The sequence below is a fragment of the Festucalex cinctus genome, chromosome 18 (genome assembly GCF_051991245.1).
Source record: "Festucalex cinctus isolate MCC-2025b chromosome 18, RoL_Fcin_1.0, whole genome shotgun sequence".
NCBI classification, from domain to species: Eukaryota; Metazoa; Chordata; class Actinopteri; order Syngnathiformes; family Syngnathidae; genus Festucalex; species Festucalex cinctus.
Genome location: NC_135428.1, coordinates 18,289,925 through 18,316,632, shown reverse-complemented (window position 1 = coordinate 18,316,632; position 26,708 = coordinate 18,289,925). Strand labels below are relative to the sequence as shown.

General features: G+C 40.3%; 3 protein-coding genes across 12 annotated transcripts in view; all 3 read right to left on the bottom strand.

Annotated features, from left to right (window-relative positions):
* Positions 1 to 15,834, bottom strand: part of myo7ab (myosin VIIAb) — a 41,795-nt gene extending 25,961 nt beyond the window's left edge. For 4 of the 9 annotated variants that reach the window (XM_077505480.1, XM_077505481.1, XM_077505483.1 and 1 more), the window contains exons 1-10: positions 15,607 to 15,834; positions 14,197 to 14,297; positions 7,623 to 7,688; positions 6,438 to 6,551; positions 6,189 to 6,341; positions 2,541 to 2,725; positions 2,082 to 2,203; positions 1,765 to 1,907; positions 1,257 to 1,370; positions 1,004 to 1,157 (exon numbers count right to left, since the gene is read on the bottom strand). In XM_077505480.1, coding sequence (XP_077361606.1) covers positions 1,004 to 1,157; positions 1,257 to 1,370; positions 1,765 to 1,907; positions 2,082 to 2,203; positions 2,541 to 2,725; positions 6,189 to 6,341; positions 6,438 to 6,551; positions 7,623 to 7,640 — 1,003 coding nt within the window. In that variant the 5' untranslated portion in view covers positions 7,641 to 7,688; positions 14,197 to 14,297; positions 15,607 to 15,834. Of the gene's footprint in view, positions 1 to 1,003; positions 1,158 to 1,256; positions 1,371 to 1,764; positions 1,908 to 2,081; positions 2,204 to 2,540; positions 2,726 to 3,030; positions 3,049 to 4,774; positions 4,797 to 4,886; positions 4,906 to 6,188; positions 6,342 to 6,437; positions 6,552 to 7,622; positions 7,689 to 14,196; positions 14,298 to 15,606 lie in introns of those variants that run through there. The other 5 variants (XM_077505478.1, XM_077505479.1, XM_077505482.1 and 2 more) reach the window with 3 other exon arrangements.
* Positions 11,381 to 14,178, bottom strand: LOC144006576 (uncharacterized). Its single transcript, XM_077505490.1, has 5 exons — positions 12,214 to 14,178; positions 12,028 to 12,074; positions 11,898 to 11,939; positions 11,787 to 11,820; positions 11,381 to 11,711 (listed from the first exon to the last, which is right to left on the bottom strand). Exons 1-5 carry the CDS (start codon positions 12,338 to 12,340, stop codon positions 11,416 to 11,418), a joined length of 546 nt encoding a protein of 181 aa, XP_077361616.1. The 5' UTR covers positions 12,341 to 14,178; the 3' UTR covers positions 11,381 to 11,415.
* A 2,286-nt stretch (positions 15,835 to 18,120) lies between the features above and the next one.
* capn5b (calpain 5b) overlaps positions 18,121 to 26,708 on the bottom strand; it is a 51,671-nt gene continuing 43,083 nt past the window's right edge. The window contains exons 11-13 of one of the 2 annotated variants that reach the window (XM_077505488.1): positions 26,512 to 26,633; positions 25,606 to 25,742; positions 18,121 to 24,866 (exon numbers count right to left, since the gene is read on the bottom strand). In XM_077505488.1, coding sequence (XP_077361614.1) covers positions 24,684 to 24,866; positions 25,606 to 25,742; positions 26,512 to 26,633 — 442 coding nt within the window. In that variant the 3' untranslated portion in view covers positions 18,121 to 24,683. The remainder of the gene's footprint in view (positions 24,867 to 25,605; positions 25,743 to 26,511; positions 26,634 to 26,708) is intronic. The other variant, XM_077505489.1, reaches the window with a different exon arrangement.

Sequence of the window (26,708 nt, the reverse complement as noted above, 5' to 3'; positions counted from 1 at the left end):
TACAGTACAAAGTCTTAAATCAAAATTTAAAAAAAACTCCTCAAAGTCTTGGTTTTCACTTGACCTCAACCACTCAAAGTCTCACTTGACTGACTCCGTAAAGAACTAACTTGGTCTGTCGCCCAAAGTCTCTGCCATGACTTGGTCTGAACTCCACCAAAATCTCACTTGTGAATAAGCGAAGTGCGCATTAAGTTTGCACATGCGCGAGGGAAAAAAACGAGGCTACCAACTACCCTATCAAATTGAATGGCGGAGATTAGAGTGGTGAGATTTGCGTAAATGTGCACTTTAAAGCTTGCAAGTCAACTTCCCCGATGTCAGTAAACCACATGCTATGCATGTTAATAAAAAACAGCAACTTTCCAGCGGTTGAAACGTTACTATCAGAGCTGATTCCATTGGATCCAATTCATTTTCAATGACCGTTTGGTAGTTTCGCCTACCCACAATGCACCATGCCGCTACCCATAATGCACCTTGAATTCGAGATGCGCACTTCGCTTATTAGTCTCAACTCTTCAAAGTTTTGGTCTTGACTTGGACTCAAACCCCTCAAAAACTTGACTTTGGCTCAACTCATCCAAGTATTGGTTTTTACTTGGTCTGACCTCTTTAAAGTCTTGGTCGTAGATTCTCAAAGTCTGAGTTTTGACTTGGTATGAGTTATTCAAAGTATTTACCTTAACCTGGTCTCAACTCCTCAAAGTCTTGCCCTTGGCTGGGTCTCTATGGCTCAAAGACAACTTGGTTTCAAAACCTCAAAGTGTCAGTCATGACTTGGTGTCAACTTCACGAAGTCTTGCTCTTGACTAGGTCTCAATTTCTTGGTCTAAACTCCTTAAATGTCTGACTTGGTCTCAATTCCTCCAAATTTGGTCTTGACATGGTGTCAACTCCACAATGTCTTGGCTGGGTCTCAACTGCTTACAGCATTTACTTGGCCTCACTAATCTTATGACTCCCAATGCAGATTCACACTGACGACGACAGCCAGACTTGCCCTCGAATCTCAGGTTGCCCATGTGCAAGATGGCGGCCAGCAGCTTGGAGATCTCCCAGGTCTCCGTCTCAGTGAACATGAGCACCTTCATTGCTGCCAAGATGCTGGAGTAGTCGGTCAGGTCGTCGCGGCCGTCGCACTCGGTGCACTGACCCTGCGAGGTTGAATCATTTTTCGTTCATGTACAGAATTGATGAGGTTTTGATCAGGATTCAAGACATTTATCTGTCAAGGAATGCAATGAGGACCCCACCATGGTGAGGTAGGAGTAGTCCGTGGCCAGACCCAGGCCGAGCTTGCCCTTCATTTCTGGGAGCATGCCCTTCAACATGCAGTAGAAAATATGGTAGTTCCTCTCATCTGGTGCCTGAAGACACCCCCAAAAAAAGAAAAACACTCATAAGATGATTCATTAAGTGTACAATCAACTTCCAAAATTGTTCCACAGATTGAATTTAACTTATAAGTCAAGATACCGCTTTAATTGCTAATTGCTAATGGTTTTAAACTCCTCTTGCAACCCAGGACTAACTACTCCTACTGTCCTATTTAGACAGAGCTTTGACGCCATCTGATGGCATCTTATGGCATTTCAAAAAGAGCACCAAAAAAATGCAAATTGTTGACTTTTTTCAGTGAATAATGGAGGCTAAATTCCAAAATATAATTGCAGATAAAAACCGTAAATTCACGAATAGTAAAACGTGAATGTGAGCGAGATTACAGAAATTATTTCTTTGTGGGGGGGCGGGGGTTCCCACCTGCCGACACACACGGGACTTCTCCAGCAGGTACTGTTCTATCTTGGCTCCTTCGATGGCCCCTCGCTTGTTGAAGTGGATGTCGATGTACTTCCCGAAGCGGCTGGAGTTGTCATTGCGGATGGTCTTGGCGTTACCGAAGGCTGAATGCATAAAAACTAGATTAGACTAGATTTTAAAAACAGCATGTTAAATCGACATTTTTATGACGAAGTGCAGCCTCCACGAGTAAAACACAATTTGTGGTTTTACTGCTTCAAAGTTAGTAGCTGATGACCACAAAATATTGTCCCCTGCATTAAATGAACCGGTCTTACCTTCTAGGATGGGCGTGGCCTCCAGGACCTGCTGCTCAATCCAGGAGTGCTGACCGCTGATGGCCGCCAGGAACTGAAGAATCAATTTGGTGCTTTCGGTCTTCCCGGCTCCGGACTCACCGCTGTCATCGGTAGAAAATATCAGGCCAGAGCCAGATGACTGATTTTTGTCCACATTTTAACTTAGTTTTGACGACTTATATGCTTTTGATTAAATAATTTAGCCTTGTCCGGAAATTACATTCTTCAGGATTTTGACTGGCTAAAATGGCCTTAGGGTCAAAGGTTATACAATTGGTGGCAAACATGGCAAACATCAATACCAGACAAAAATGCTCTTTTGTCCTGAGCATCCAATGAGACGACAAGTTTGACGTCCGACGGTTTAAGCTACGGTTCAAAATGCTACTGATTCTGAATCCCTCGGGCAGAATGAGAGCGAGGGAATGACAGATGCACCTGATGATGCAACACTGGTCCTTGTTATTGCGCTGCATGTTGAAGTAGCAGTTGTCGGCGATGGCGAAGATGTGCGGCGGCATCTCGCCGATCTTCTTGTTGGTGTACAGGCGGATCTGGTCGGGCGTGTAGATGGGCAGCAGCTGGTAGGGGTTGACAGCCACCAGGATGGAACCGGTGTACGTCTGCCAACACAGCACGCAACAGTTCATGTATTTTTCATATCATATGTTATAAAGTGTAAGTAAATCATCACAAAACGACGTGAATCGATTCCAGCAGCTCGTCGTCATGTCTATGAGCTACAATTCTTGAAAGCGGCATTAGCGCTGACAACAAATCATTTGCAAAGGCCTCAATTTAATGCGCTATGTAATTCAACTACAGGGAAAAATATTTCTGCTTTAGATGATCGAGCCGTTAGCAGGAGGCGAAGCTGGCAAAAAAGGTTAAAGGTTAGCGTACACACGGTGTGACCGATCATACTCACCCTTCCACCGCAATTTGTCTACATGAGGAGAAAACAATAACCAAGAGACAAATTACACAAATAACTTTTCTACTGTTTCAATGACTTTGTTAGAAACAACATACACAATCTAACCTTAGTTTTAATGCACTCTATGTTCTATGTAAATATGACCAAGATGAATAATAAGCCCCTCTATCAAATAAAAACCTTCTCATTAGGGGTTTGGGGACAAACCAAAAAAAAAAAACAGGTAGGATGTGTAATGATCTTAGATCATATTTTTGACACACAGGACATTTATGTAGAACCATTTGTTGTTATATTATTTTAACTACTGAGCCCATTTGAATTCTGTTGTTAACCAAAACAGCAGTACGTACCAAAGCACAGTATTAAAGTATTGAAATAGAAAGGGTGTATGAAAATAAATTCCTTAGACTACTTATTGATGACAAATTATGTTGGAAACCACACATAGAAAATGTTAATAGGAAAATGTCAAAGGTCATAGGGATACACTATAAAACTAAGGATGTCTTAAACATGAAATCATGATATACATTATACAGTTCATTATTATTACCATATCTGACCTATTGTGTGGAAATCTGGGGAAATGCATATAAAACAAATACCAACTCTGTTTTCAAATTGCAAAAGAGAGCCATAAGAATTATTAATCGATCAAAATATATAGAACCAACACATCCACTATTTATTAAATTAAATGCAATGAAATTTTATGACTTGGTTGAGTTTAAAATAGCACAAATAATGTATAAAGTTTATAATAATCTACTCTGCCACAGCACTCAGAAGTTGTTTGAAATTAGACACCGACCTTAGGATATAAGGGGTACAAGTGTCCACAAAAAAATCAAAACAAGAACAAATATTAAGCAAAGGTGTGTATCTGTAAAAGGTGTTAATTTGTGGAATAAATTGGGACTTGATCTGGAAAAATGTGACTCACTTGTTGAGTTTAAAAAATTATTTAAAAGCAAAGTTAAAAAAAAAAAATACTTATGTCAGACCAGAGTATGAAAATTGTATGTGAGTATGTGTATATGATTTATGTAATTCATGTATATATGTTTTCGTCAAATGTAAACATGTCTAACTGCACTTGTATATATAACCAGGTTTATACATTGTATTTAAAAAAAAATAGTAACTTAGTATTGTATTAATAATGAAATAAGTTTAAATATAAAGTAAAAGGGGTAGGACTAGATAAGTTTCTAACTTCTTCCTACTCCCTTTTGAACATGTAAACTATGATTGATTGATTATTTTATTGGGATTTTCTTTTCTTTTGATTACTGTTTTTTTCTGCTGTTTTGCTTGTTTATATGTTCAATAAATCAAATCAAAATAAAAAAAAGTTGAGCTTATGTGACATGGAATTGGCATAGCAGGATTCGAGAATGACAGTTGTGTGCATCATCTATTGTTGCTTGCATAATATAATAATCATTATTTACCGTAATTTCCGGACTATAGAGCGCACCTGATTATAAGCCGCACCCAGTACATTTCTAAAGGAAAAGGCATTTTGTATATACATAAGCTGCACCTGACTATAAGCCGCATGTGCCCACATTGAAACATGAGATATTTACAAAGAATGGCGGGACACAGAAAGAGTTTTTAAAGGCTTAATAATATACCTTAGCTTTTCTTTCCAAATAGTGCCTGTGACGCGGCAGTACCACAGCAGCAATACTGTGGTAACTAACAGGGCGGGTTAAAAATAACATACCGGTAAAAGTCACTGAGACTTCTTGTATTTTCCATGATGAGGGTCTGTTCAGCCAAGTTACATTAAACTTGCGTCTTCCTCAACACATATATTCCACCTATCTCACTCTTACCTTTTCTGTTTGAGCGCCCCTGGCAGCCATCAAAAAAAAAAACAAATATTAGCCGCATCATTGTATAAGCCGCAGGGTTGAAAGCGTGTGACAAAAGTCGCTGCTTATAGTCCGGAAATTACGGTAGTTTTAAATGACCTTTTCACTTAGCATAAATTGTAATAAGGATATAACGATATCCAAACATCACGATACGATACTGTCACGATATGAAGGTCACGATACGATAATTATCACGATATTGTGGGTAGGTTGGCGATACAAAAAAAGGTCACAATAATGTAAAAAAATGAGCTCTTACTAAATAAAATACACTTAATATTGTGCCTACAATAACACGTAGCCCGTAGGCAGTATCTTATTTTGAAATGACTTGGTCAGAACCACCAAAAAGCCCAAAATGGGTCACAATACTGCCTAAGCCTTCTGTATGCTCAAGCATAAAAAAAAAACAAAAAACAAACAAACAAACAAACGTATAAATATGTCTTTGGGACACTTAGAACATTAAAGAAAACGTATTTACACGTTATTGGGAGCAAATGAGTTAATGTGGATTTGAAACATAGAAGGGCCAAAACATGCCTTGTGAAAATTAAACTGCACTAGAAAACTAGCCACCATAGGGTGCTAGAACTGCACGAATGGAACTCAGCCTGACTTTTTTAAACAGATGTGTTGCTTTTAATACGTGACATGATGACGACGATATAGTGTGTCAGTTTTAATATCGCAATATCACGATATTTGTGATATCGTTACATCCCTAAATTGTAATATACCGCTAACATAGTATTACAAATAATTGTACAAATAAACAAAATAACACAAAGTAATTTTTAGATATTAGCTGGAAATTTGCCTTTTAAAAAGTATTTTATGGTGTTGAATGTGTCTATATACAAGGTTCACAGTGTGAATTGAACAACTCAACTCAAAGGAGTTTACCATATTGTAAATACCTGTATTTTAATCTTTTCTTTTGCTTCCTTAGGATTTGCATATCATGCATTTTATCGCCTTTGTAGCAATAACGGGCTGTTTCAACAAAAGCATATCTACTGCCGTTAGATAGTGCGGGCGTACTGCATGTAACTTATTTATAGCAACAAGCACACTTATCTGCAGGGCATCGTGGACACAAGTAAACAGCTTAACCCTGAGTAAGAGCTTAATAGTCAGGCTACCAGCTGGAGTGAACATACTCGGGCGACAAACGGATATGAACTTCAAACAGCGACGTTTTTATGCGATACGTATATATGAACTTTAGTACAAATTGTATGCGGGCTTGTTACTGACATAGATGACACGCTCGTTGTAGCGGATCAGGAGGTTGCGCAGGATGCCAGCTTCGTTGAGGTCGCCCAATCGGATCATGTCCTCCACCCCCTGGATGGAGGTGGGGTGCATGGGCTTTATGTGGCTGGCGTTCTGAGGGGAGATCCAGTGTTCCTGCAAGGAGGGAGGGATTACTACTCTCTCATGGTAATGCTTTCTACAGCAAGCACCATTAAACATATTTTTAGAACATAATTTAAAACAACTCACCCGGCCTTCATCGTCCAGCACTTGGATCTCGCCTGAGTCGCACAGTTTGACCACCGCCCCCACAGGAACGTCAAACTCCCGGCCCGTTTTGAGGTCCAACCACACATAGTCGCCCTGGAAGAGCCGGTCGGGTTACACAACAAATGTCATGGAAATCAATGTGAATCAATGGAAATTTACAGGAAATCGTCAGAATTTCAAATTTGTCCATATGGATCATAACTCACAATTCTTGTCGGAAGACAAAGCAAAACAAAAACAAAACAAAAACAAAAAAAAAGCAACTGAGCCAGGTCCCTCATATATCAAGGCACCACTATACAGCGTTGCCAGGTGGCAAATACAGGATTATCGTACCATAGACTCAAAATTATCGTATTTTGATGGAAATTATCGTACACCCGTCATAACCAAAATACACTGATTCGCAACAGTCAAATATAGTCGTTCTAGTGTTTAAAATCATTCACCGCTCACAGGCACTCAAGACTTCGTCACGGGTTAACGTCACTGATATATATATATATATATATATATATATATATATATATATATATATATATATATATATATATATATATATATATATATATATATATATATATATATATACACACAATCAAGACTTAGGTAAAATGACCCTTTTGTAACTTTTCCATTTTGTTCTTGCGTCCTTTCCCGGGGTCAATTTGATGACATTTTCATCTTATCGTTGGCTGATAGTGTAATTGGCTCGTGCTGATCAGAGTTTAAAGCAAAATTGTCTTTGTTTGGGGGAATTCAGGGTGGGCAGGAGACATATGTGACTGTGACTAAAATGATGAGCGACAGCGCCAGTCGGACTCAATTGACTCCGAGATTAGGATCGCAGTCAGCCGCGGAAGTAAAGAGCCTCAAAGTCAAAACACACCGGAGATTATGGACGTTTAGATTAATGATATTAAAAATACGGTAACTGACTGTAGATGCCAGCAAATAACTATTTTCCTTAAAACACAACTCTTTAAACAAAGTTAAATTTAGTGATTTTGTTTTCTATTGCTAAATGTAAAATTGTGTTTTGGATTTTTAGGTGTAAAAACATTTGCATTGTTTTTTTAAACACTTTGAAATACACTGCATCGTTAAATGCTAGCGCCATGAGCAACCACATTTCACATTTTTATTATTTCTTGCTGACGTTACCTGCTGCAGAATGACCATGACTCAGTCGGCTTGACTGCAGGACATCAGACGTCACATGAGTGGACCCTGCAAAGTGCACTTACATTAATATTGATGATTTTTAATATTAGCAACATGACATTTTAAACATGACTGGGAAGAGGAAGAAAAAATAGTGGGGGGGGGGAACCACAGGCTTATTGGATTCCTGGAGTTAATCCTACCACTTACGCAGCAAGCATAGTTTACTGTACAGTCATTAGTATGAGTGCTCAATCATTTGCTCCCCCATTCGAGCCGAATGGAAAACTTTTAAATACAACACAGGTTATGTTTTTTTTAGTTTCACATTGATCGGTATTCATGACAACAATGTCGAAAAAATGCAGCTGGAATGTATGTCGTCATAACTCTACCAAATAGGCTATTTTTCTGTTTGCCAATTTTTTTTTTAAGTTAACACTAGCTACTCCTCAACAAATATCACACTCCTATATAACTAATATTTTAATAAAGTTGCTGCAAAATGCGCTATACAAAGAGCTAATGCTATTATTATCAATGCACATAAACTTCAATTTTATGTTCACAAAACTTTAGATATGTCACGTTTCAGTTTGTTTGGGTTTGTGTTTTATTTTGGTGAGTGTTGGTTGTTTGGTGTTCCTGTCTTCTTCCCCAGTCTCGTTATGGTTAACCTTGTCCACCTGCTTGTGTCTTCCCTTCCTGGTGTGTATTGCTGATTGGTTTCCCCCTCCCTGCTGTGTCTCCCAGGTGTGTTCTGTTATTGTCATTAGTGTTAGTATAAGGGAGTGGTGTTTGTCTCACGCGGTTGTGGGAGCATTGTTTGATGTTTGTCTGCTGTCTGCTGTCTGCTGTCTGCTGTCTGCTGTCTGCTGTCTGCTGTCTGCTGTCTGCTGTCTGCTGTCTGCTGTCTGCTGTCTGCTGTCTGCTGTCTGCTGTCTGCTGTCTGCTGTCTGCTGTCTGCTGTCTGAAGACCTGCATGTTTAGTCACAGTGGTGTCTTTAGCGCCAAGTCTGCTACGCCAAGTCTGCTACGCCAAGTCTGCTACGCCAAGTCTGCTACGCCAAGTCTGCTACGCCAAGTCTGCTACGCCAAGTCTGCTACGCCAAGTCTGCTACGCCAAGTCTGCTACGCCAAGTCTGCTACGCCAAGTCATCCACGCCAAGTCATCCACGCCAAGTCATCCACGCCAAGTCATCCACGCCAAGTCATCCACGCCAAGTCATCCACGCCAAGTCATCCACGCCAAGTCTTCCACGCCAAGTCTTCCACGCCAAGTCTTCCACGCCAAGTCTTCCACGCCAAGTCTTCCACGCCAAGTCTTCCACGCCAAGTCTTCCACGCCAAGTCTTCCACGCCAAGTCTTCCACGCCAAGTCTTCCACGCCAAGTCTTCCACGCCAAGTCTTCCACGCCAAGTCTTCCACGCCAAGTCTTCCACGCCAAGTCTTCCACGCCAAGTCTTCCACGCCAAGTCTGCCACGCCAAGTCTGCCACGCCAAGTCTGCCACGCCAAGTCTGCCACGCCAAGTCTGCCACGCCAAGTCTGCCACGCCAAGTCTGCCACGCCAAGTCTTCAAAGTCTGCCACGCCAAGTCTTCAAAGTCTGCCACGCCAAGTCTTCAAAGTCTGCCACGCCAAGTCTTCAAAGTCTGCCACGCCAAGTCTTCAAAGTCTGCCACGCCAAGTCTTCAAAGTCTGCCACGCCAAGTCTCTGCATCACGCCACGCCAAGTCTCTGCATCACGCCACGCCAAGTCTCTGCATCACGCCACGCCAAGTCTCTGCATCACGCCACGCCAAGTCTCTGCATCACGCCACGCCAAGTCTCTGCATCACGCCACGCCAAGTCTCTGCATCACGCCACGCCAAGTCTCCGCATCACGCCACGCCAAGTCTCCGCATCACGCCACGCCAAGTCTCCGCATCACGCCACGCCAAGTCTCCGCATCACGCCACGCCAAGTCTCCGCATCACGCCACGCCAAGTCTCCGCATCACGCCACGCCAAGTCTCCGCATCACGCCACGCCAAGTCTCCGCATCACGCCACGCCAAGTCTCCGCATCACGCCACGCCAAGTCTCCGCATCACGCCACGCCAAGTCTCCGCATCACGCCACGCCAAGTCTCCGCATCACGCCACGCCAAGTCTCCGCATCACGCCACGCCAAGTCTCCGCAATGATTTGTGTCCACGTCCATCCCAGCCTACTCCCCTTCCGTCTCATCCAGTCCTTCCCCGTCATAATCAATAAAGTTCATTACCTCATCTTACCAGTCTGTCTTCCCGCCTGTTTCCACCGCTTTCGGGTCCATCCACTACACCTTCGTGACAAGATAATTACAATTCCAAGTACGGAAAAAAATGCAATGGTAATATTTGACAAGAATGCCAGAAGCTAATCTATTTTTGCCACGTAATGTCTATTTTATAAACAGTTTAGAATAAGACGGATATGCTGCAATGTTAGCATACCCTCCGCTAGCATTAGCAGGCGCTTTCGCACCTGTCAATGAAGGCAAGAAATGCTACCATGATAGCATGCTAGTTTTCACCATTGTTAGAATTTTCCATTGAGTTGTGGCCAAAATGGGAAGAGTCGTACACACAAATGTCATCCTTTACGTTAGCAACACGTAGCGGAGTGGAGCCTTTCAAAATGTTCACTGGGATTTGGCTAGTTTTTATTATCAGCTAGTGAGGGTGTTCCATAGTTAGTAGGGCTGTCAAAGTTAAAGCGTTAATAGATTATCTAATCACAAAAAAATGTTGCATTAATCACGTATTAATGCAGATTAATCGCACTATTTTTTTTTTTTATTACCGCGCTTGAGCCTTGAACGTAACCGTGGATGGTTACAATGAAGGCTGTGCAGGTCAGTGATGAGGTCAATGCACGGCATTTCCTACGTCTGTTGTTCCAAAATGAGTGGGGTGACTCCAGTTGGTATTCTCGCTGGTAAATTTCGCTTTAAAAAACACCCCGACGGGACTTTAGATAAAACAAAAGTCATTTACGTTTAATTAATTAATAATTGCTGAATTGCAACCAATTGATATGATGCTGTTACGTTTTGAGCAATACAAGCATGCATGCAATTGCGTACATGCATTTAATCAATGTTTGCAAATGACATTCAGATCATAAAATGCGTTAATGTCAAAATATTACGGTATTTTGTATTTATTTTATATTAAGCGAATACGCAAGTAATTTAGCTGATTAATCGTGATTAATCAAAAATTAAATTAAAAAGTTAAAAATTAAAAAGTGTGATTAATCAGATTAAAAATTTTAATCGTTTGACAGCACTAATAGTTAGCAACATGCTAATTATCATTAAAGCTACTCTATGTAGGATTTCCCAAAAAATATCTTAACTCTTTGACTGCCAGCCATTTTCGGAAAAGGTAACCCCATACTGCCAGCTGATTTACAGAATTCTACCGATCTTTCAAGCTCCACAGAAAATGTTGTGTTAGGACTATGGAAACGCGGATACTACCAAATGAAAGATTGAAGTCTCATCTTTCATCTAAAAAAAAAGTTTGTTTCTACCTTATTCGGATCTTCAGTAATCAACAATAGAAAACAGCTTCGTTTCACCCAAATCCTCTATTTTCTTCCAAAATACGGAGAAATCAAGCTTTTTGTGAAACTATGTTATTTCATGCACTCTAGTGAATTTGGCACTTTTTTTTTTTGCATGAGTGATTCTACAAACACCTAAACTTCTATAAAACACTACCCCAACAATAAAAAATGTTTTGGATTGCAAAATAACAGTTTATTTACATGCAGCAGTAGCAATCCGAACAAACAATTTGGAAAACTCTTTGCAAACTATTTACACGTGCGCAACAGTTTTTGTCAGTCTGCTTCTGCATGGACTGATTTGCGTAGAGGTTGGTATGATGAACGATGTGCTGGAGAAGTTCATCCGTGATGAAGAGCTCCAGGATGTCAGCTGGCAGGTGGGAATTCAGCTCTGCTGCAGCATCCCTTGGTCCTGGTTTTGCAGCAAAGGGGAAGATGGTTGGCTGCCAGCCGAATTCATCAACTTCAAGCCAGCCAGAATCTTTGGGATCTGCAAATATACATTTCAATATCATATATTATTTTAGAGCACTGTGATGCAATGTGTTTGTGTGTGCATGTTTACCTTTTTTTCTTGGATGTATTGGTTGATGCACATTCTGTAAATTATAGAAGACGTTTACCATCAAATATTTTATTAGTGCTGTGGAGAATCTCTTGTTTTTTTTCTTTTTACCTTTGTTCTGCTCACTGTGAGAAGGGTCACTTTGAGTAGGAGCTGAAAGAAACATATACAATTACAATACTATCGAAAGACTTTCCTTTTATTGTTGCGGTGTATTGAAAACGTTTTTTTGTTTTTTTACCTTTCTTTGTCGTAGAACCAGCGGTCGGACGTTGCTGTGAGCACGATCTATAAAATATACATTCACGTTTGTATAGGTAATAGATGTTTTAGTGTATATCAGCACATTTACACACGCTGCTAGCAGATCGCCCGAAAAGTTAGAAAAGTAATCTTACTAGCAATCTCTTAGCATGTTAGCGCTTACCTTCACGTTCTTTGGAAGACTGTCCAAGACTGTCTTGCATCGGACCCATAGTAGTCGTCATCCTCCGATGAAACGTCATCTGTTCAGACGTGCTCAGTTGTGCACCACTTTTCTCCGGTGTTAGCATCGCTAGCCGGTGGGGCCTTAGGACGTTATTAGCATCGCTAGCCGGTGGGGCCTTAGGACGTGGTCGAAACGGCCGCGTCACCGCTTCAACTATGACTTAACCCCGTCATCACTGTGCTCTTGAGCACTGGTCGATGCTTTTGAGCTTTGAAAATAAGGATCAAGCGTGAGCTGATTGCCATCTGTAGCCTTTTTGACTCCCTTAGCCAAGTTAGCCATTCTCTCCCCCTCAACACTCTAGCTCAGCCTCTCTTCTTCTACTGTTGTCTCCTACCCGATCTTGTCCAAAAGACTCATCACAGCCATCTAGTGGCCAGGAATACTCATATAGTAACCCGATCGGCTTGATACTTGGAGCACAGCTGCCCAAGGCTTTCCTCCACCCGTTTCCATAAAAAAACATAGTAGACGTCAATTAACGTCTATGGCGGCCAATCCTAGGATTATACTGAACGTTTTTAAACGTTTATGGCGGTCAAAGAGTTAACAATAGCCTTTTTATTTGACCATTTATGACTGAAACATATTCTAATTAGTAGATCTACATCTTAGCTGTTCACAATGGGTACTCCTACAAGCCTCTGGCCAATATTATTTAGGAAGCGTCCGGTCCGAATCCTTCGAATTTCCCGCCCTCTGTCTGCAGGATGTGACGTCATGCGCGTCATCGTCAGTTGTTTCCTGTCGCGCGAAGACGGAACTAGTACGGATTTTCGCTGCCCCAGACACCCGCTGTTACTCCGCGGAAGGCTGCTTAAAAAAAAAATGAAAACAATGTCAAGTGCCACGAAAAAAAACAAATCTAAACTTGATAGTGACCGACGCCGAGAACGAGAGTGAACATTGGTTTGACATTTCAGCGGTGGAGAGAGTTGAGATCGGACTTGGATTAGAAAAGTGATTCACAGCTGGCTTTCTTTCTACTCCAAAAGGTAAGAAGCGAGTATCTTGACATTTAGAAGAAAATGTGTTGTTTTCATATAGCAGTAACCTCAAGATTGATCACTTCTCGGTCGTAACTATTGGGGTGAAAGTGAGTTGGACGGCAACATTTAGCGTGAAAGGGGCGGCAAAGTTGAATGTAATAGAACAGAATGACTTTATGAAGAACAGACGTTCCATTCCGCGGCGTTTCAATCAGGCTAAATGTTGCCTTATTTTCCTCCGTGAAAACAGCCTATTGTAGCTACATTATGCTAACGGAATGTGAACGGTACTACTGAATGGCGATAACATTCACGGCCATATCACACTAAGTAGTGAATGGGTCTATATGTTTTTCACAATCGTCCATTTCCATAAATGACAGCCCACCTTTCGGCTCATGAACAATGATACTAGCCTGGCGGCGACATACACTAATAATGACTAGAATCAGGTTGACGTCCGTCGAGCGGGGTGACTACAATATGAAACTGCATATTAACATCGGAATGAGGTCCAATTAATTGACGTAATTTGCACATCGTTTTGGAGTACAGCACAGAACTGGACTTTGACCAACTAAAGCAATATGATCTGCACGTCCCGTGGACATCAATTGTTTAGTGGGGATCGAGAGTCTCATTCCGTGAAGTGGCCAGCTTTGTATAACATTATAAAACTTCTCACCTCTGAAAACATAGTTTCATTGGATATGAAGAGCCCAGTCTTCAGTATTGAGGTCGTGCACGTACGAGTGCGCGCAGCGTGTATGAGCGTGCAGTTTGTTTTCGGCCACAGGTGGCAGTAGAGATTTGAAATTTTAAATCTTACATATAGTTGCTTTAATCATAGATGTTCAACAGGTATCTTGCTAAGCAACTAATCTGCGTGTGAATGTGTGTGTGCGATGATGCTCCGCTAACACATGCTTACAAGTATGTTGAAGAGCTGCGACTCACATGGAAGGAAGCGGGAGCGACTTTCATTGTCGACCGAGCCAGTTTAAGACCTCCCATTGTTGTCCATGAGCGCCTCTGCAGAACAAAAAAGATGCATAATGTTTGTTACAGTTAGCTTAGCTCTATTAAGATGCAAAAACAAAGTCAATTGATATATGAATATTAATAGAAAAACATTTTACTGTGTATGTTTATTTTTATTTATGCGTTAACGCTGTCACAATGTTGTGGATTATGGTGACAATGCACACAGGATGTTTACTCAGTAATTTGAGAAGAAATAAAACCATCCATCTATCCATCCATTTTCATGATCCTGTTCAGCGTTGCGGGGTGCTGGAGCCTATCATCAACATACCATTCATCATAATATTTATGGTTATTTAAACATTTAAGAGCAAACGTGCTGTGTCAGCTGTGATTTGGAGGAAACAAACCGTACATTTAGTAAATATTTCAGCATCATTGTAGGAATGCTGAAGCATTCAGACATTGTTGTGATTTTTATTCTCTACACTTTTTTTTGCGATGTAACAACTCCCACATAATACTTCTGATTTACACTGTTCAAATTTCAACTTGCTGAAAATGTTTACTAACCAGGAGGTCATCATTTCATAATTTCTCTCTCAATTTACTTCATAAGCATTCCACATGCATTCAAATCTTCACATTCAGCTATTAGCATTCAGCTTTCAGCATTCCCACGCAATTTCTCCAGAAATTGCACTTAGTCTAGTTATTATTAGCGGTACTTCCTAAAAAGTTACTAAATTTAAAACATTAAACTGAAAGAACATGACTTTTGGGTATAAACGATTATATACACAATATAATAACTATAAATATACGAAATATGTGCAACATGTATCAAAATGTGCAACTTTTGTTTGAATGTTTTCAAGAATTTGTGCAGGAAACGCGCAAATCGCGTGCATTCCGAGTCTTTTCACATGACACAAGCTGGCTAATCACTGGCCAGCTTTGGGAGTGAGTAGGTGCAGTGACGGAGAACATAAACAAAAACACTTTTGCATTTTAAAACGAGAAAATTGCAGTTGTTAGCTGATATCAGTTTGGATTGTTCATATACTGTATATCAAAATGTTTTGTATCAATTGGTGACTGCTCAACATTCATTATTGAACTGGAAAGCATTTTGTGTATTATATAGACAGTTCCTTTAAGCTCTACAGGAGGCGTACATGTAGTTTACCGAAGTCTCCTTTAAGAGCTGGCCAATGAGCACAGAGCCAGCATAAGAGGCTTTAGCCTAAAGCTGAGGCCACCAAGGCCGGCGAGAACTGCTCGTTGTGGCCTGGTGGTTAGCGAAAGCCTTCAGTCATGACCCAACAAACCAACATGATCAAATCACTCCACTAACCTCTCGATACGAAGACCCCCTCTTGTTGTCTCTTCTGGTGGGCTCTGGTTTATCCACAAGGACAGTCCCAGTTGAGAAGGTGGATGGTTTCTGTCTATTCAGGACCGTGTGCTAAAAAAAAAAAAAAACCTCTTTGGAGATCTGCGGTCGGTCCGACGAGGGGTCCTTTGAGGGGTTTTCCCGGTGCAGGTCAGCGAAGGAGTCCTCCAGACTCTTGCTGAATCTCATTCATGGCTGCTGATCCTGATTAGGAAGGCGATGGGTGGAGTCTGCAGGACGAGGTGGAGGAAGAGGAGGGGGCGGTGGTGACGGAGGTACAACATTGTTAAGCAGACTTTGTTGAAAAGGGACTTTTTAAGGTTTGCCTACAGACTGCTGGGAGCACATAGTAAGAGTTCTGTTCAACAAAAGTGGCTTGTAATTGTGTATAGCTACCACAAGGTGGCGGCAAAACATTTAAAACAAATGATCATAAAGCATCAACACCATGCATCTATGTACACAATTACCCACCCATGTTACATAAACAATTGCATTCAGTTGTTAAATTATTCAACGAACAAAGCACCTTCACATGGAGCTCATATCAGCCTAAATAGCACCTGGGAGGATAATTCCTTGAACTTTTAGCCACAACCGAGGTACCATCGTCACCTTGTTTCATAAACTGGACCCCGTTCAGTATCATTTTGGTTGCCTGAAAGAAAACTCAAACGGTAATTTAAAAAAAAAAAAAAACTGTAGTAAAAATTGTAAATAATAAGTTATCATACATTTGCTGCAATGAAGAACTGCTTCTGTTTGCAATGAAGAATGCTTTGTTTTGCACTCACATTCATATAGCCTAGCCATACATGTTATATATTTGCTGCCATGAAGGACTGCTTCTGCTTGCAATGAAGAATGCTTTGCTATGTTCCCACTCACATTCACAGTCTGGCTATTTGAAGATGACTCAAAAAGCTGAAGAAACACAACATCTAACGCAGCAGAATGGTTCGAGCCAGTCTGCTGAGGTCGCCTGTTTTCTGTTCAGAAATGATTGCAAACTTGACCACACATGTACTCAGCAATCTTCCACTCACATGCACAACACATAGACAAACAAACACTGTGTTCCAACTATGCCTTGCATTTGCATTTTTAGGGTTGGAACACCCAAGTCACTAGGGGCGTGGAAAGGGCATGGAAAACCAAATAAATAGAGAGGGTGAGGAGAGGAATCTTCAGAGAGTGCAGGAGTGAATTGTATCAGTCAGTTCCTCTCCTCTCTCCTCGCGAGCCCTGAACTGAGTGTCTTCTCTCCTTTTTGTGTCATGTTTAATAGATGTCAAACAGGTAACCCTAACAGTAACAAATCTAGAACACAAAGACGAAAAAGTAACAAGAATAAAAGTACAAGGGGAAAAAAAACATTTGATGAGAATAGTAAACTATGACAATAATAAAGTTGTGATTTTACTACTGTCATGGTTTGGGTTGGGCCTGGGTTGGTTTTGTTTTCTTCTGCCATGTTTTGGGTTTGGTTTGGATTTTGTTTGAGTTTGTTATCAGGTTACTTTGGTTCTGGTTATGATCTGTGTTTTGTTGTTGTGCGTCTCCCTTGTCTGATCAAGCATTGTCCTGCATTGTCCTGTGTTTGCCTGTCCTTTCTTGTGTGTCAACCAATCAGTGCCTTCAACCACTTGTGTCTTGCCCAGGTATGTCTTATGTCAATTAGTGTGCATGTGTCTTGTGTTTCCCCTCTGTCTGTGTCAGTGTTGTGTTGTTGCTACCCCACGTCATGCTCCCATTGTTCCTCCACATCTAGTCTCGCTTACCATTTTCACTTTGTATTTTTTTTCTTTCATAGCTTGTTATTTTTGCGTCCTCGCTGTTGTTAATTCAACATTTTGGTCTTCTGCCTCCTCGCTAAAGCCTACCTGCACTTGAGTCCACCACCACCTCCCCATAATAAATAGTGTAACATTTTTTGTAACTGTTTTTAAAATACAGCCATAATAACATGTAAAAAACGTTTTGAGAATAAAGTGGGAATTTCACACAAAAGGTGCAATTTCAGAGAATAAAGTGGGAATTTATCAGAAGAGAGTTGAAAATATGAACACAAAAATAATTTTGAGAATATCAATATTAACAGAAAAATTTTGTTTTCACGATTAAATTTTAATTTTTGCACAGAATTTTACAAGAATAAAATTTATGAGAATAAACTTGTGATAGTACGCGTAAAACTGTTTGTTTTGGGAATAAAATGGCAATTTAAAAAAAAAAGTGCTGTTTTAGAGACTCAAGTCATAACTTCTGAACGAAATAAAAAAAATAATAATCCCCATAATGTCAACATCGCCAAACTTTTTCACAAAGACTTTGCGGACAGAGCAACTTAATTTTTATTATTCTTTGCATTTTTCTTTGTCTTAATTCAGGTCAACATAAATGTAAAATAATAAAAAATAAAAAAATAAACATAGGAATACGATTTTCATTTTTATTTCAAAGTCATGCCACAAGTTGACATTAAATACAAATGCAGAAAAAAAAAAAAAGTTTTTTTTTTCCTTCCCGGATCGTAGCTATAAAATGAGCACAGTGTAACCGAGAAGTCAAAGCAGGGGCATCGATTCAAAGGCCAAACAAATAATTGAGTAAATAAACAGAGACAACACAAAGAAGCACACAATACACATCGGACAAGTACAGCTCTCCGATAGCTAGATAGCTAATCATACCAGCTTTAACGCAAGGTAAAGTGGCTATAGATAGAGATATACCGTATATATTTCTATATAAATATTTATATATGTGCTGAATAGAGATATATAAAATGAACAAGGCTATAAAATACAGATAAAAGGTCTTTTAGAAGTGTCACCATGCAGTAAGCTTTTCCAGACTCCGAGCAGAAAAGTACAAGAACGATCACAAGCCTCATTCCAGTCACAATAAAGCCAATGCGATGACGTCGTCATCCATTTTGTGTGTGTGTGTGTGTGTGTGTGTGTGTGTGTGGTTTTCGTGCAGCAGAATGCAACATGGCCATTGTTTGCAAGACGGTGAAAAACAGGGAGCGAATCAAGTCAACATCTCGAAAGAATTAAGTCGCAATTTTACTAAATAATTTCAAGAGAATAAAGTCCAAAATATTTGTGGTTGTAATTTTAAGAATGTAAAGGAGTATTTCAAGAGAATTAAGTGGAGTTTTTTTTTTCAAATGAATGTCATTTTACAAGAAAAAACGTAATGTTTCAACACTAGTGGTAAGTTTATGGGGTAAAGTTGTAATTGTAATAATTTCAATAATTTCAATAGAACAAAATTGTTTTTTCCAATAGTCTTAATTGTGCAGGAAATATTTCAAGTGAATTACGTCAAGAGAATTACGTCAAAATTTTACAAGAAAAAAAATGCAGTTTTTCAAGGATTGTCGTAAATAGTTTTCATAAGTTGTCAGTTTAGGAGAATATTATCATTTCAAGACAGTAACGTAATTTTGCAGTAGTAATGTAATTTTAAGAGGGGAAAAAAAAAATCACAAAATAATCGTGGTTTCAAGAGAATAGAAAATGTAATCTTAATCTGAGAATTTTCTTTGTCTACAACAGTTGTAATACTAAAAATTCCAATTACAATATTAAATATAAAAAGTATGAATGCCTTTTATCTCATAATAATTCTATAATTTTCTCATTACATTAAAACTTTATTAGGCATTTTTCTCTTTATTTTCAAATAAATAAAGTCAAAAATTTATGATCAATTGAAATTATGACCTTCCTTTCCTTGTAACGACACACGTTAGGTATTCCTGTAATATTATGCCTTTATGATATTATATTTCTCGTAAAATCCCAACATTTTTCTTTTCAAATATTTCAAGTCAGTTTTGTGTGGTTGTCATGCATCGGGATGCAAAGTGGCTATTGTTGTTTACAAGCCGCAACAGCAGAGTGGGGAAGAAGCCACAAAAATCACTCTCGCTAGCAATGTCCGAATTTCCTCTGAATGACCAGCAGAGGTAGTGAAGAAACAACATCGGTGCTAGCCTGCGTAGCGTCCATCAAAACATGGATAATCGCTGCTACGATTATACACACACACACCCACATAAGACCAGTTATTGAATAGAAAAACAAATTACAAAAAACAGGATATCGTCCGGATGCATGCGAGACTGCGACACGAGCCTGCTGTGTTCATCAAAGTAGCAATAAGCGCACTGCCATGGAGCTTTTTTTTTTCTCCAAGAGCCCCAAAATATAAATATAGATATTTTGCAATGGATTCAAAGCTGTTTTTGCTACATGCAGTGGCATTCTCATATAAAAAGTTACGGCGGTGGCGGCAAGAGTTATACGTACGTTAAGTTCCCCAACAGTCTTTCATACATTACAGTGAAATCCTGACCACGCACAATGCGGCCGATGAGCGGAGATGAACGAATCGCCGTAAACATCTTGTCAAAATTAAAAACATCAGTAAAATTCACATTTTCAGTTTTTCAGATCGGGATCAATGAATACTTTTCTCCATCTGCCCAAATATCGTACACGTCTGTGAAGGAGTACGAGAAGAAAAGTTGTAAAGTTATGAGAACAAGTCGGAATATCTGTAATCACAGAATAATAATGAAATGACTATACGGAAATATATTATTCTAAACTGAAAAATATGACAATTTAATATTAAAAGTATAATTTTTAATAGATTAAAAGATTCATTCCTATGACTTGGTTCTCTACTGTGATAACGTTCACATATAATTATTTTCTCGTAAAATTGTGACTTTATTCGCGTACCGGTAATATTTTACAACTAGACTACGGTAAGTGCAATTTCTGGAGAAATTGCGTGGAAATGCTGAAAGATGAATGCTAAGATTTGAATGCATGTGGAATGCTTATGAAGTAAATCGAGAGATAAATTGTGAAATTATAACCTCCTGATTACCGGACAACACACTTTGCCAACTGTGCCACCCAGAAGTATCAGACACCTGGTAATGATGATAAGGAAGTGGAAGTGGGCATGGAAAGTGACACTTAGAAATAGTTCAATGTCTGTCCCATTGAAAATGAATTGTAGAAAGTTGATATTAAATGTTAAATTAAATGTTAAATTGTGCAAATATTGTAAGCAATGTGGAATAAGACGATATATATACCCCGGGAGGTATGAATTTTTTAAGCTAGTTGAAATTTGAACAATGCAAATTGGAAGTATTATGTGGGAGTTGTTACGCGGCAAAAAAGTGTGGAGAATAAAAATCACAATAACATATGTGGGAATGCTTCAGCATTCCCATAATTATTAAATTACAACTTTATAAATCATAAGATCACAACTTTTCTTCTTTCCAATGTGGCATTTATAACTTCTTCCTGTGCAACAGTGCTTTGTATTAGCTGTAAAATTGGCATATCACATCCATACAAATCAAGAAAAAGATACACACAAAAAAATAACTACAAATAAATATAAAAATATACATGAATTCCATGAACATTTTAAAATGGCACATGCATCAGTGTCAGGAAAGATTATGATCCATAAAGCAAATAATGAACAATACAGTCAAATGGCACATTAAAGACAACTAAGCATTCCAACAGTTTGATAGGCGGTCGCTCCACAATGTTATATCGCTTTAAGATTTTTTAACATTATTCCAAACAAATAAAGGCCTTGCCCCAAATAGATTCCTCATGCCATCTGCAGTTGAGTCTGCTATATTTGCAGACCATCCCAGTCTGTAATAACAGTTTAGCGTCTCCCTTTGCCAAGCTGTACCGTAAACCACAAAATAAATCTACCTCATTTTTTAAAAATATTATTAATAGTAGGGTAATTATTTGGCTAAAACTAAGCTAACTGTCACATATCCATTTTTTGGCACCAAAAATCCCCGCACCTTACTCAAGGACACTTCAGCCTCAAAACGTTGGCCGCCGGAACCCTCATTTTCCGTCCATCGTTTTTTTTTTTTTTAACACGACGACGACAAAGTGGGGAATGATTTAGCACCTAAACAGCATCACGAAAGCATCGCTACGCACACGGCATCAGTCCAGCCCGCTGATATGATCACGTGACGGTGGCGGCGGCCATGCTGTATGCTCGACAACTAGCATTACCGCATAGAAGAAAAAAAAAAAAAGAAAAAAGCATCATCATACAGTTTCAACGGTACAGTACAAGGCTGTGGACATGGTGGAAAAACGAGTCATGCATTTGTAAAGATGTTGTACAGCAACATGTGTGCGAGTGCGCTCGCGTACAATAAATGCTGCACAAGTGTCTGATAATTCAAGTAATGGCGGGCGGGTACAAAAAAAAAAAAAAAGGATTGAAATGGAAATGTTTGTCTTCAACGTAAAAGAAACACCTTAATTTTTTGTTTGGAGAGAATTAGGGATGGGCAAAGCAATCGATTGATTGGTTATTAAGAAGCATTGATTGTTGATTATCTTGGCGTAGACGTCGAAACAGGAGTTTGAACATTCCAAAAGGAGCATCTTTCAAACAAATGTCACAAAACTGCAGTGTCAGAGCTGACCGTAAACATGAGACATTTACCCACCTTCAACTTGCATACTATGTCGAAAACCACAAAGATGTTGTGGTGTTCCATTTGATGGAAAGTTATACGTTTTTAGATGCAGGGTATTTGCTGCCTACCCCCAAAGTCGTAAAACTGCCAGGTCGACTTGGATCCTGTGTCATGTTGGAAAGCCAGAACATTGCAGCAAAGTGAAGCGCAGAAATGTATCCGGTGTTCCCTTTTATACCGTGGTATCACCGCTGAAGCCGGAAAATCATTAGATCGACTTCCAGATCATGTTGCTGTGAACGTAATTTTGTTAAAGGCACGCAAGTAGTCTGTAAATTGCAGGTGTTTACAAGCACTGTGTCAAGGCCTACAAACGTCGTCCCGCCTTTGTTGCAGCTATAAAACAACCTTTGAAAATTGCCGGAAAATTGGTAAGTCGACTTTCATTCCATCAAAGCATCGCAACAATAGTAAATTGTCGTAAACAGAAGGACAGGCATTTACCCGTAAACTTTCCAGGTCGAATTTCATTCCATGTTAGCAAAATGCTACCGGTATTTGCATACAGGATAAGATGAACCACAAAGACATCAACATTAGTTAAAAAAGGAAAAAAAAAAAAAAAAAAAAAAAGACGTTCTAAAAGGGGCTACAGATGTCATCGCACCTCTGTTACAGCTCTCATACTACCACTGAAGCCGGAAAATTGCCGGGTCAACTTCCATTCTGTGTCTGAACAAGCAACACGGAAAATAAGACAGCTTAGATAGATTGTAGTGTACGGGTCTACAGACACCATCTCACCTGTGTTACAGCTCTAGCCACGAAAATTTTAGATAGTCTTCTGGCAAAAGATTACATCCAGTTTCAAAGGGCCAGTTATGAAATTACAACAGATTATTCTCTCTTGGTAAGACCATCACGGCAGAAATGCAGGAAATGTGAAAGGGCTAAAAGATGCTCTCGACCCCTTGAAATCATTTCTAATCAACCAATCGATTGCTAAATTTCATGCCCATCCCTATGAAATGAAGTGTAACTCATCAGGATTCAAAGTATCGATGACTGTTCAATGCAAAATCCATGGAAAGGAGCAAGAACTTGCTTTTTTTTTTAGAGGCAAACCAGGACTGAAACCACCATGGCACAGTTTGTTTGGCAGGTTTTATCCTTCTGTGTTGATTCTTCATGGTTCCTACACAAGCGAAAAAACAACAAAAGTGTAAGGTGTGCACTCCCAATAATGGGAACCTGTTTCACACCTTTGCTCATATCAACAGATATACATTCGCCCAAAGACACAAGAAGATTAAGTAGCACGCACGCACGCACACAGTGTCAGGCAGTGGTGTTGCCGTTAAGAAGATGATGTGGCACAGGGGGTGGCGGTTCATCGCTAGGCTCGGGCCCGGGTGCCAGTTGGAAAGGGGTACAAATGAGCGAGGGGCTGACTGGCTGCTCTTTGGTCCCGTAAAGCACTTGTTTAGAAAGGGTGGGGGGGACGGGCGGGGACGACAACTCCGAGCACAGGCGCCGGCTGCTAAGCTACGACCGCAGAGATGTGCAACACGGGTGAAAAACAAGAGTCTTTTCCTGGCCATGCGGTTCAAAGGTCGTCCATAGCGTTGGGCGGAGAAGCGTCTCGGCTTGTGAGTGGAGGAAGACAGGGAAAAGCGAGGTTTCACAATTGCGGCTGTTGGCTTGCGTCCAGAGGGGGGGGCGAGCCAGGGGGCCATGGCGCATGCTCGCCAAAGACTGGACAAAAAATGCACGGTCAGCATATACGGGTCGAAGAGGGAGCGCAAAGATGCTGCCTTGATAGAAACCAGGGTTTCCCAAAGTGAGGGGGGTCCCAAAATGTAGTGCGCAAGGGTCTTCCAAGGGGGCTTAAAAAGTTTCCCAAAGTCCCACCGGCGTTGTAAAATCCACGTAGATAGCTACACGTTGGGATTGGCAGATTGCGGTGTCTGCGCCAAGGTTTGGGAAACCCTGACCTCGACAGACATGGCGGCCACGCGAACGCCAAGACGGACAACTGACGGACAGCCAAAAAAAAAAAAACAATCGACCCAAGCCACCCTTTGCCCAGCATCCACGTGAAAGACAAGACAGACGCAGCCTTAAGGCAATGCATAGCCCTTGGAAAAACGTTGGCACATGCATGCGAGTGCACAAATGTCTGCATATTATAGCACATGTGCATCTCATGTGAGTTTGATTTCACACAATAGTTGAAAGAAAAAAAAAGAAAAGAGAGATAAAGCGTTCCATTTTGGCCTTTTTTCAGCTGCAAAATGTACGACGCAACACAACACTGAAGAAAGATATCTAAGTAAATAAAGGCCATTAAAATGTCAGTTTAAAGGTTGGAGAAATTGGTGAGAAAATGTGTAAGGAAAAAAATGGAGAGAGGAATACGTAAAAAAAAAAATTGGCAGAAACAGGGAGGGAAAAACTACGGAGACACACCGGCGAGAGAAACGGTCATAAAGCGAATGGGGAAAAAAAGACAAAGAAAAAGGGTGAGTCAGATGTTGGTGAGCGTGGTGGAGGTGATGAGGCGCACAGTGAGCGTGCCGGGCAGGTCGCTGTCCTGGCGACTGCCCTTGTCTCGGAGGTGCAGCGTGTGCTGCTCCTGACGCTCGTTGGGGTCGCTGAACATCACCACCTGACCCAGGAAGGTGTCCACGATCATGTTCTTGTTGTAGATCTGATGCCGAGCGAGTGAAAGAGGGAGAGAGAGCCAGGAAGTGAAAAGAAAGCAAAGAAAAGATTTAAAAAAAAAAAAAAAAAAAGAGAGAAAGCTTAGGAGGAATTTCAGCTTGAAAAAAAAAAAAAAAAAAAAAAAAAAAAACAGTGACCAAGAGTAGTGAGTCAAGATCTAGAATTTGAATATGCTAGCTAGCCGCCATATGATAATTATTACGCTTTTGTATTTTTTTTTTTTACATTTTCTTCCCTTTCCTGTCGGGTTGAGTGGACTCTTAGTTGTTACCAGTATAGACCAAACTAAAAATTTTGATTGGAAAGACAGAGAACTGAACAAATATGTCGACTGCTATATTAGCTCACTCAACCAGAATCTGAAGAGGCTAATCATTTGCTTCTCCTGCTAGCTCGCTCTCTAGCTAGCAGCCACATGCTTGTGATTTGTATCTTCTGTAACCAATGTTTAGTATGACAATCGATCTGAGAGTGCCATTGGAGAAGAAGGAGCACCAAGTGAAAATGTAGACTGCTACGTTAGCATTTTAGGCTAGCCGCTGAATCGCCAGCATCAGTAACCGCCTTATAATGTTGATTTAAGTTGTAGGATTTTGTAAGTTTTCTACTTTTGTCCCCTCCTGACAAGCACTGAGTAAGGATAGACTTCTACGTTAGCTTATCCTGCTAGCTAGCTAATAGTTGGACTCAACTAAAGCCAAGGAGCCCAAGGGGTCGGGCCTCACCTCGATGTGGACTCCCTCTTTGGGCTTCTTGCGGTAGAACAGACCCTTTATGTCAAAGTTGGGGCACCGGGTGTCCTTGTGAACCGGTGAACGGACCCTCTCGCCTTCACATGTGATGATCACGTATGGGTCCACTGCTATGGAAACACGACAGATTCGGCATTCTATACGCATTGGTTCTCAAACTCGAATTTTTGTCAAAACAAATATCCAGAAGACATCATCATTGCCATATAAATCACCAAGATATAATTTCCCCCAATTTTATTGCTCCCATAAAGCTGTAAATTATTCTCCTGCAAAGTGATCAAAATGCAGATAGCATACTCAATGACTTAGTTCAGTTGTATTTAACAGTTTATCGCACTGAACTAATTTGCTCCCAAAAACGTATAAATAAGTTCTTTTTTAAATGTATTAAGTGTCCCAAAGACTTATTTATACGTTTTTTTGTGTTTTTTATGCTAGAGTATACAGAAGGCTTTGATGCAGCCTCTCAACTTGCAGACAACGGGTGACAAAATGATAGTATTACAAAAACATCCAGCAGGTGCAGCAGAGTATAAGAGATCAATCAGGGCCATGATGAAAACAAGCCGTTTCCCCACAATTCTAAGCAGATTTGTGAGTAATGATGAAACTTAGCTATATTCTAATGCTAATTACTGCAAAAATGAAACAGATAGAAACATACTTTTTCTGTCCTGCTGAAAGAAGAGACTAATCTTTGTTTTGGTAGTTTCCATGTTTTTATAGCAATAGAACACAATATTCTGTGGCCCTTGCAAAATAAATCAAAATCCAGTAAAAAAAAAAAAAAAAGCCGGGAGTGAAGGGGGTTGCTTCAGTCAAAATGGCTGCTGGGAGTGAATGAGTTAATGAACTATGGGGCCAAAGTGTGTTTACCTCCATTGGAATCTTGTCCCTGCAGACCCTGGGCGTTGAGAACGTGGACCTGGGTGACCAGCTGAGGGTAGCCACACATGCCCGTCCAGCATGTCTGAGGAGGCTCGTCCAGGGTCAGCTCTCTGAAGCACATCAACCGGGAATATGTTGTGTGTCATTGTGCAGCCGGCCAGCAGAGGTCACTCTAAGCTAAGATT

What these genes read in the sequence shown, in the direction of transcription:
- LOC144006576 (XM_077505490.1), bottom strand. Translation starts at nt 12,340, where the DNA reads ATGCTAACACCGGAGAAAAGTGGTGCACAACTGAGCACGTCTGAACAG. An exon ending in TCACAGTGAGCAGAACAAAG is followed by an intron (nt 11,821 to 11,897) that starts GTAAAAAGAAAA and finishes TATAATTTACAG; the next exon opens with AATGTGCATCAACCAATACA. An exon ending in AATACATCCAAGAAAAAAAG is followed by an intron (nt 11,712 to 11,786) that starts GTAAACATGCAC and finishes GTATATTTGCAG; the next exon opens with ATCCCAAAGATTCTGGCTGG.